Source organism: Sinocyclocheilus grahami, unplaced genomic scaffold (genome assembly GCF_001515645.1).
Source record: "Sinocyclocheilus grahami isolate Dianchi unplaced genomic scaffold, SAMN03320097.WGS_v1.1 scaffold675.1, whole genome shotgun sequence".
Classification (NCBI taxonomy): Eukaryota; Metazoa; Chordata; class Actinopteri; order Cypriniformes; family Cyprinidae; genus Sinocyclocheilus; species Sinocyclocheilus grahami.
Window position 1 is genome coordinate 175,370 of NW_015505854.1, and position 11,448 is coordinate 186,817.

General features: G+C 35.4%; 1 protein-coding gene across 1 annotated transcript; it reads left to right on the forward strand.

Annotated features, from left to right (window-relative positions):
• Positions 1–2,185: 2,185 nt before the first annotated feature.
• hprt1l (hypoxanthine phosphoribosyltransferase 1, like) lies at positions 2,186–10,138 on the forward strand. Its single transcript, XM_016242897.1, has 9 exons — positions 2,186–2,383; positions 4,346–4,452; positions 4,815–4,998; positions 6,579–6,644; positions 7,517–7,534; positions 7,682–7,764; positions 7,947–7,993; positions 9,359–9,435; positions 9,587–10,138. Exons 1-9 carry the CDS (start codon positions 2,366–2,368, stop codon positions 9,632–9,634), a joined length of 648 nt encoding a protein of 215 aa, XP_016098383.1. The 5' UTR covers positions 2,186–2,365; the 3' UTR covers positions 9,635–10,138.
• Positions 10,139–11,448: the final 1,310 nt, after the last annotated feature.

Sequence of the window (11,448 nt, forward strand, 5' to 3'; positions counted from 1 at the left end):
TATATTATTTTCTAATATCAGTATTTACAAAACTGCACAAAATTTGAAAAAGCTATTGAAATATATTACATTTTTATAGAAATGAAAAAAGAAAAAATGTATATAATGAACGCTATTGTAACGTTGCGGTAAGGACATTTTGTAAGAAGAAGAGTTGAAAAATATAAACATGTTCCAGATGAAAATCTTATTGACTCCATGCAATTTTGTTGACCTTTTTATATGTATTACAGACTCTGATGGTTAAAATGAAAATTCACAGAGGTTGATATTTTTTTCAATTTTGGAGAGTCAAAAGTGCCCGTAGTTGCAGAAATATACAATATTGTATTTTTTGTTTACAGTCAGGCCAATAAAGCAATTTCAAATTTGAATTTGACAGATAGATGGATAGATTTAATTTTTTTATGGAATTTTCTGATTATATTACCTAAAATGTGAAATGTAAAGGATTAAGTTACATGTAATTTAGAATCCGTGACGGACTAGTTTGTAAGTAATCTACACAGCACAGTGTGTGTATCTTATATCGTTCACACAAGAACGAGGTCGGTTAATGCATTCCGTTATGTGCCCATTTTTAAATATATATGTATGTATTATATATATATACATATACAGGTACGTCTCAAAAAATTAGAATAATAGGTCAATATTTTTTGTCACTCATTTCAGAAAGTGAAACCCATATATTATATAGATTCATTACACACAGAGTGAAATATTTCAAGCCTTTATTTCTTGAAATTTTGATGATTATGGCTTACAGATAATGAAAACCCAAAATTCAGTGTCTCAGAAAATTTGAATATTACATAAGATCGATAAAAAAAAGGCTATTTTAAACCGAAATGTCAGGCTTCTGGAAAGTATGTTCATTTACTGTACATGTACTCAATACTTGGTTGGGCCTCCTTTTGCATGAATTACTGCATCAGTGCGGCGTGGCATGGAGACAATCAGCCTGTGGCACTGCTCAGGTGGTGTGGAAGCCCAGGTTGCTTTGATAGCGGCCTTCAGCTCATCTGCATTGTTGGGTCTGGTGTCTCTCATCTTCCTCTTGAAGATGTTGGTTCAGGTCAGGTGTTGGTTCATGTTGAAGATGAAGGTTCAGGTCTGGTGAGTTTGCTGGCCAATCAAGCACAGTAACACCATGGTCATTGCAACACCAGCAGATGACATGGCAGCCCAAATCATCACTGACTGTGGAAACTTCACACTGGACTTCAAGCAACATGGTTTCTGTGCCTCTCCACTCTTCCTCCAGACTCTGGGACCTTGATTTCCAAATGAAATGCTAAATTTACTTTCATCTGAAAAGACCATTGAGCAACAGTCCAGTTCTTTTTCTCCACAGCCCAGGTAAGACGCTTCTGACGTTGTCTCCGGTTCAGGAGTGGCTTGACACGAGGAATGCGACATTTGTAGCCCATGTCTAGGATTCGTCTGTGTGTGGTGGCTCTTGATGCGCTGACGCCAGCCTCAGTCCACTCCTTGTGAAGCTCCCCCAAATTCTTGAATGGATTTTGCTTGACAATCCTCTCAAGGCTGCGGTTATCCCTTTGGCTGATGCACCTTTTTCTTCCACACTTTTTCCTTCCACTCAACGTTCTATGAATATGCTTGGATACAGCACTCTGTGAACAGCCAGCTTCTTTAGCAATGAACTTTTGTGTCAATGACTGTCTTCTGGACATCTGTCAAGTCAGCAGTCTTCCCCATGATTGTGTAGCCTACTGACCCAGACTGAGAGACCATTTAAAGGCTCAGGAAACCTTTGCAGGTGTTTTGAGTTGATTAGCTGATTAGGGTGTGACACCATGACTTTCCAATATTGAACTTTTTCCACAATATTCTAATTCTCTGAGACACTGAATTTGGGGGTTTCATTATCTGTAAGCCATACTCATCAAAATTTCAAGAAATAGACTTGAAATATTTCACTCTGTGTGTAAAGAATCTATATCATATATGGGTTTCACTTTCTGAAACAAGTGGCAAAAAATATTGACCTTTTTCATGATATTCTAATTTTTTTAGATGTACCTGTATATATATATATAATAAGTGTGTATATATATATATATATATATATATATTTGCCAGTGAGACAGAGTCCTATCAGTCAGTCCACATGCCCTGTCTGACGTCGCGAGCGCTTCAGACCAACCAGGAAGTGCCGGGACTACTTCTCTCTCTGCAGGTCAAGCGCAGGGCAAGCGGATTAGCGACATGGGTTGTGACGTCAGGGTTTAGGAAGCGTCGCGTTGACTTCAAGCAGAGCAGACGAGCGCTTTCCCCGGACGCGAAAGGACCGAGCCGGCATGAGTCCACCGACACCGGCCTGAAGGACAAGCACAGCAGAATGGCCGCGTATCTGGAGGTAAGACACCGCGTGCTGCTGGGGCTGTATTCCCGCAGGCTCGCGAGGTGTGGTTCGGCACTGCATGGCCATACACTTGTCAATGATTCATATTCCTCATTAAGTGTATTTTTCAGACCGCACGTTTGAACTGATTTGTGATGAAAATCTGAGCTGATGCACTGAAATAGAGGTTTTATACCGCAATTGAAACCGGTTTAAACAGTATGTTGCCAAGGCGACGCCATTGGTTAGATCAGTGTTTAAAGACATAGTTAACTCAAAAATTATATATAAAAAAAACAGTCATTATTTACTCACCCTTGACACAAAAGAGGAAGTTTTGCTTTCTTCCATAAAATGAAAACAAATGGTGACTACAGCTGTCAAGCTTCAAAAAGATGACTAGGCCTATGAACTGACCATAAATGTAAACCGTAATATGCACTATATTGTAATGCTGCCTTCACTTGCTCGCTGAATTATAATTGCACATCGACTTGGAAACTGCACACCCTCTCAAATCATAATTTAGACTGAGAATGTCCAACAAGCACCGCCACCTGAAGGCAATTTCAGTTTTCTAAAACCATAGCTTTGTGTGGATATTAGTGAAATTTTAGCTCCATAGTCTATTATCAATACCGCAGCGAATTATGAAACGCATCTCATGAAGGCATCACATTCAAACCACGTAGCTGTCTGTTGGTCAACGCAGCGAATTTTCATGTTCAAGTTGAACCCGATGCGAAATCTGTGAGGAAATATTAAGCCCTCGTGCGAAATTCACGTCCTCGGATATGAATTTCATCGGTGTAAAATCGCCAAACAACGGCAAATGTGACCACCTTAACCCTTTGTCGCAAAAAAGAAAAAAAGTGAGTATAACAAGTGATCGAGTATATAAAAGTGTTCATATTTTGGTGAAAACTTTATAAATTGTGCGCACGATTTACTGTTTCGTTCCCTCGAGTTATAAATTGTGCGCACGATTTACTGTTTCGTTCCCTCGAGTTATAAATTGTGCGCACGATTTACTGTTTCGTTCCCTCGAGTTATAAATTGTGCGCACGATTTACTGTTTCGTTCCCTCGAGTTATAAATTGTGCGCACGATTTACTATTTCGTAAGAATTAGCAATCGTGCGCATGTTTTAGTACATCGAGGGAACGAATTAGTAAATCGTGCTCATGATTTATTTATTTTTTCTTGCATGTCATGTGGGGGCCCCGTACTAATGACTAGATTTCCCCACCAAAAATTTGCAGCATAGCATGAAATCATAACATTAACATCAAAAACTTTTTGTCGCTAAAAATGTTTGGAACATGTGAGTGAGACTAAAAATTCATATTCTTAAAATTAAGTATGCTAAATGATGTCTTTTTTTGCATGAACTTTAATAACTGGATTTCGCCTGTGAAAATTTGCCAAATAACATTAAAATGACTGCACCTTAACCCTTTGTAGCAAAAAATATATATATAATTTGTGTGCAACATGTGAGTGAGTAGCACAGATATTCATATTTCAGTGAACTGTCCATTTTAATTATCATCATCAGAAATGGGGTGCAAAATGGTTTTTATGCTACATACGGTAACACTCATAATACACTATTTTCATGGCACAAATTGCTTCATACATGTACACACACTCTCAGAAACCTATACATCGAAAAAAATGTGTGGGATTTAATTTGAAACTTTTTTTTATTTTTTTTGGGTTGCTAAAAAAATTGCTAGTAAATTTGACAAATAATTTACAAAGGCACACTGAATTGAAATGTGACATTTTGAAATAAAAAGACTGAAATAGTATTTTCTTGTTTAACATTCTCCAATAATCTTTTCTTTCTTTAAGACTTTGAAAAATCATCTTTACACTGTATAACTCGAGTAGATTAAATAACTGTAGTTCCTTAAAATATCAGGCGTCTCAGTGTTTCTTTAAAGATGTTTTAATAGATTTTTGTTTTTTTAGATAGCTGATGACAGCAAAGGGCACGAACTGAGTCTTTTCTGTGTGCCGAAACACTACGAGGAGGATTTGGACAGTGTCGTAATACCCAATGGCCTCATTAAGGACAGGTACGTTTAACTGATGAGCAGGACTTTAATCTGTAGTGCACAAACAGTGATACTGCATTTCTGCCTGGAATGTATCTGGTCTTTGCAGTCAGATTGGGAAGCATTCATTAGTGAAGCAAAACAGTTGTGGTATTGCCGTGGCCGTGGGATGCCCTCGATAGTAAAAAGGCCCTGTGTTCCCCCTGTTAATGATGTTAGCGCAGTACGAGAGGCATGTGATTTGAATTCGGCTTTCCCATTTATTTGTTTAGCAAATTTCCACAAGAATCTCTTGACTGACATTTTTGGCATGACTTCAGCCAGCTTTAATGAAAGCATTAATGTCACAATACTCTGCCTTTCAATTCTGATTTTCTCTGCAGGACTGAAAGGTTGGCCAGAGATATCGTTCGGGACATGGGCGGGCATCATATCGTGGCCCTTTGCGTTCTGAAAGGAGGGTACAAGTTCTTTGCGGACCTGATGGATTACATCAAGACGTTGAATCAAAACAGCGATAAGTCTGTGCCACTGACTGTGGATTTCATCAGGCTAAAGAGCTACTCTGTGAGTGCCAGCTTTACTGCTCTCTTCACTCCATTCACTGAGCCTTATACATTCATACTTAACACTGACCAATGAATCATTTCCGATCTACATGTCTGCTGTCAGATTATTACTGTACATGAAAAGGGAGCATTTTATTAGTAGATTGTGCCATTGACATGTTCCTTACAGGAATGACAAGGGTAAATACAACTTAAAGGGACAGTTCACCAATATTTACTCACCCTCATGTCATTCAAACCTGTTTTTTGTTCTTCTGCAGAACTCTTTCAGTTAAATGTCAAATATTTAGAAAAATACATCATTCAGAATAGGTTGAAAATTAATAAAAAAATTAATTAAAAAAAGTTAAAATCATTCAGTGATCAGCAATTTTCATTGTATAGAAAAAAATTCTAAAGTTACTCTTTAAAGTTGTGATAAAATGGAAGTAGTGACAGATCTTTGCTTCCGTATTGTAATGTAATGTACTGTATATCTCCCATTGAAACGTATTACTGAAAAAAAATAAAAAATGAAAGCACTTCCCTCAAAAATGCATGTAGCTTGCAGTCGACCAAAGAAGCAGCATGTAGTATTTACATTTCATGTCAACTTAAACAGTAATAGGCCTACTATAATGACTAAATTCATATTTGGTATATTATACATTTATGCCTACACTGTAAAAAAAAAAATCGGCAGCTCTGGTTAACTGATATAATGTTAATATACCAACCCATTGAAGTACTGAAATCTGTTTTGCACCTTTGTAATACACTGATAACCACCAAATGCAGGAGGTGATGAGAAAGTCACATGATGAACCAAAGCCCATCACAAGCAGCTCTTAGATAATAACATATATAGAAGGTGCACAGTGTCATTCACACAAACGCTAAACACCATCACGGTAACACACATGAAACTGAAATAATGCAATAAACAATCATTTAACAACATTAGGTGTAACACACAACCCTAATATACAAAACTGATCAGAAAAAACTAAGAAGAAACATCGTTATTTCAACAAAAACATCAAAACTGATAGTAACGCAGGGAATTCTGGGAATGTCAATTTACGGTTATTCATTGTAAATTATACGGTCTTTTCCACTTCCAAAAACGGTATACTACCGTAAAATTTATGTCCAATACATGTAATGTCCAATACAGTTTTTCACCGTATATAGTAGGGGAATTTACCATTAACCATTTAACAGGTTTTTACTGTAGCATTTTTACAGTCTTTTACCGTTAAATTCACGGTCATTTTTTACAGTGTACATTCCTAGTTTTTTGACAAATTATGTAGAATCTTATTAGCATTTGTCAATGTTTATCATTTGATTACTATAAATATGTTCATTGGTATTGGCCAGAATTTAGCGATGCATCCATAGTATAACTGAGTTCATCCACCTTGAAAAGTAGTTCCACTTTATAATGATTATTGAGATGACTTCGAGCTCAAACTGCCAGACAAGTCAAAATCATCTTCAGTGATTCTGTCACAGATGCTGTTAGTAAATCTTCAGTGGCTTTGAATGCTCAACATTAAAGTATTTCCTCTCTCTCTGCTCTTGATTTCTGCTCAGAATGATCAGTCTACAAACTGTGTGAAGGTTATCGGTGGAGATGAATTATCTGCCCTTACTGGCAAAGTGAGTTTCAACTTTTGAACTTCTGTTTTTGTTTTGTTTTCTATTTTTACCCTGTCCAAAAGTTTGGGGCTAAGATTTTTTTTTCTCTTATGCTCATCGGGTATGCATTTATTTGATCAAAAATACAGTAAAAACGGCAATATTGTAAAATGTTATTACAATTTAAAATAATCACTTTCTATTTTAATGTTAATGTTTTAAATTAAATTATGAAAAGTTAAATTTTCAGCATCATTACTCCAGTCTTCAGTGTCACATGATCCTCCAGAAATCATTCTTATATGCTGATTTGATACTTAAGAAACAAGCAAAACATGTTGCTTCATGTTTGTGAACACTGTGATAGCAGTGAAAGTAAACCGTGAAACTATAACAAACATTATATAAATGTCTTTACTGTCACTTTTGATCACCATATATATATATATATATATTAGTGCTGTCAAATGATTAATCGCGATTAATCGCATCCAAAATAAAAGTTTTTGTTTACATAATATACATAATATATGTGTACTGTGTATATTTATTATGTATGTATAAATACACACACATGCATGTATATATTTAAGAAAAATTTTATGTTTATATATTAAATATACTTATATATGATATCATTTATATGAATATAATGTAAATATGTACATGTAAATATTTTTTTTAAATATATGCTGTACTCACTGTATATGTGTGTGTCTTTATATATACATAATATACAGAGTACACACACATATATTGTGCAAACAAAAACTTTTCATTTGGATGCGATTAATCGCGATTAATCGTTTGACAGCACTAATATATATATATATATATATATATGATAAAAATGTTTTATTTTTATTTATTTTTTTGTCTCTCTTTTCTTACAGAATGTGCTCATAGTAGAGGTGAGGTTACATTTTTTTGATGCAATGCATTTTATTGCATTTTGTGTCGAATTTGTGTTCGCATCAACATGTGTGAAATGTATGTTGTGTACTGTGGAATGAAAATACAGGTGATCTAAACCAATTAATTCTCTTTTTGTGCCTAAGGATATTGTAGAGACGGGAAAAACTATGGAAACGCTGCTCAGACTATTAAACGAATGTCATCCTAAATTGGTGAAAGTTGTCAGGTAAGGCAGGTAAACATCTTTGGAAAGAATAGTCGAGCTGTGCTAGAGATACGAGAGATTTCTGTGTTAATTAAAGGTTAAATGGCCTTTTATTAGTGTTTGAAATAAGACTGTTGTTTAGATGAATGTCATTCATTTTATTTAATGCATCTCATTTGTAATTCAGTGTCCTGTAATTTCAGTTTGCTTGTGAAAAGGACGCCCAGGAGCTCAGGATATCGTCCAGACTGTGAGTTCCTTTGTGTTTCATTGGATATTATGAACATTTTGTGCCTAATCCACATCACTTAGAGAAATCAAACACCCTGCATTGATGTAGTTGGACATATTATTCAGACTCACGCTCATCTGTCTGTGTTCAGAGTTATGCAATGCTTTTAGACAGAAAGCTGATAAGCTCTTTATATCCATCCATCCATTCATCTATCCTCCATCTATCCTCTACTCGTTCGCTCTTGACTTCCACTCTAAAGCAGAGCGCTGTAGTGCTGCGAGTCCGTTATCAAGACGATGGAGGATCATCAAGCTCTTTAGCAGTGACGCACCCTATAATGGACCACGAGCGCTGTTCGCTTGCAAATAATGCAACCAGTCATGTTCAAAGGCAGATTCATCGCATTGTAAAATTTTTCATAATGAATTTATTTAATTTATATTTTGCTATACTAAAAATGCTATACTAATTTTTGGTATAGCAAAATATAAATTAAATGCATTATTAAAAATGTTACAATGAGATGAATCTGCCTTTGAACATGATGAAACATCACATCATAATTATATTGTTATATAATTATTTTATTTTATTTTTTATTTTTTTTAAATAATATAATATGTAATTAGTTTGTTTAAAAAATGTGCTTAATTATCATGAAAACAATGCAAAATATTCTTTATGCAAAATATAACTACTTTTCCCCTCACATTTTTGAGTAAAATACGACTGACATTTCTTTGGATCAGTTCATGTGGAAAACAGATTGGAGATGTTCCCTGATATCTTCAATTAGCTGATTAATTATGTAATTTTACTATGTGTATAATATGTACTATTTTATTATGTCAAATTACATAATTATAACATTGAATAATGTATTATATCATGCATTTTTTTTGTGCTTAATTGTCATTAAAATAATGCAAACAGTTTAGGCTTTCTTCATGCAAAAAAATAAAAAAGGGTAGGTTTCTTGAAGCATCTCACTGGATTATTACAATTAATGGCCAAATGAATGTTTGGAAATGTAAACTGATATTTCCTACTGACACACTACAGCAAAAGATAGAAATAACTGACTTAAAACCATTTGTAGCTGCTGAAAACACTAGTGTTGTAATAATTTTGGCCAGCACTGTATCTATTCCATGCTAAATTTGGATAAAAATAAATTTCTTGCATGAGATTCAACTGAATTGGTTCATGCTAGCAGAAAACTTATTAGAGATTATATCTCAATTGATTATAATTAATATTATATAATTATATTTATGCACATTTTTTGGAATGTAGCTTTCTTTCTTTCTGCAAACTATAATCCCATTTGTTTCTCTTTCTGTGTGTGTGTTTAAATGTATTCTTTTCTTTTTTTTTTAGATATTGGATTTGAAGTTCCTGACAAGTTCCTGGTGGGATATGCTTTAGACTACAATGAATATTTCAGGGATTTGAGTGTAAGTGTTTGTCCTGTTACGTTCTGATTTAATTGCGTGCAGTGCATAAACTGGCGTATATTGAGTGTATATTGTGCCAGTTTTGTATATTATTTGTTTGTCTGATCAGAATTATGTATTTACACCTTCCTGTTTTCTTTATATCTTTCAGCATATCTGCATTTTAAGTGACACAGCGAAAGAGAAATATAAAGTATGATATGACACCCAAGTGCTGGACGCATGAAGACAAAGATCACTGTGATCAACTTTTTTTGTTTGTTTTGTTATTGTAAAATATTTTTTCTACATGCCATCTGAAATGAATAATGGACTCATGAAACATGGATTCCCAAAGATAAATGATCACACTTACAGTGTTGCAGCGAAGGATGAATGCGAGAGAAAATGTCCTGTGTTATAATTAGTAATCTAATTTTAATTGTCATTACTGGTGAAGATTATGGGCAGAGTTGCCACTTTTTTTTGATTGTTTGAACTGAGGCCTTAGATTAATTGGTTTTATGTTGATTTTATGTTAACGCAAGGCCATTTGGCTAATACAAGTTTGGATTTAGAGCCCAGAGATTGCAAAGTTAATCACTGTTAGCTAGTTATTGTTATTTATTATATATTCTCTAGATACTGACTCCAGATTATATCCACACACCGAATGTCATGAAGGCTTTGGTATTGGTTTTTGATCACCACAATAAAATTACACTCACACTGTTATTATTTTTGTCCTGGTTGTTTTCTGTGCATGTAAATGTGAGCACGGTACTGCATAAGAAATATTTACCAGTTTACTGCCACCAAGCTCTTGAAAAGCTGTTTTAAAAATTAAGCAGCATATGATAGTCTATGAATTTTTTGGGGGGATTTTCATATCAAAATCTATTGAAGCGAAGTTTGCTATGGCCATCATATGGCAAAAATATCTCAAATTAGCTAAATGTCGTGTTGTTTCAGAGTTTTAATATTTATCTGTGTCTCTAACTTACCTAACCGTTAGGAGCAAGTCGAACCGTTAACTAACCGTTAGGAGCACGTCGAACCGTTAACTAACCGTTAGGAGCATGTCTAACCTAACCGTTAGGAGCAAGTCTAACCGTTAACTGACCGTTAGGAGCAAGTCGAACCTAACCGTTAGGAGCAAGTCAAACCATTAACTAACCGTTAGGAGCACAACCGTTAACTAACTGTTAGGAGCACGTCTAACCTAACCGTTAGGAGCAAGTCTAACCTAACTGTTAGGAGGAAGTCTAACCTAACCGTTAGGAGCAAGTCTAACCATTAACTAACCGTTAGGAGCACAACCGTTAACTAACCGTTAGGAGCAAGTCGAACCTAACCGTTAGGAGCAAGTCGAACCATTAACTAACCGTTAGGAGCAAGTCGAAACCGTTAACTAACCGTTAGGAGCAAGTCTAACCTAACCGTTAGGAGCACGTCTAACCATTAACTAACCGTTAGGAGCAAGTCTAACCATTAACTAACCGTTAGGAGCACGTCTAATCTAACCGTTAAGAGCAAGTCTAACCATTAACTAACCGTTAGGAGCACATCTAACTAACTGTTAGGAGCACATCTAACTAACTGTTAGGAGCAAGTCTAACCATTAACTAACCGTTAGGAGCACATCTAAACCGTTAACTAACCGTTAGGAGCAAGTCTAACCTAACCGTTAGGAGCACGTCTAACCATTAACTAACCGTTAGGAGCAAGTCTAACCATTAACTAACCGTTAGGAGCACATCTAACTAACTGTTAGGAGCACATCTAACTAACTGTTAGGAGCAAGTCGAACCTAACCTTTAGGAGCAAGTCGAAACCGTTAACTAACCATTAGGAGCACATCTAACCTAACCGTTAAGAGCAAGTCTAACCATTAACTAACTGTTAGGAGCACATCTAACTAACTGTTAGGAGCAAGTCGAACCTAACCTTTAGGAGCAAGTCTAACCATTAACTAACCGTTAGGAGCACATCTAACTAACCGTTAGGAGCACATCTAAATAACTGTTAGAAGCA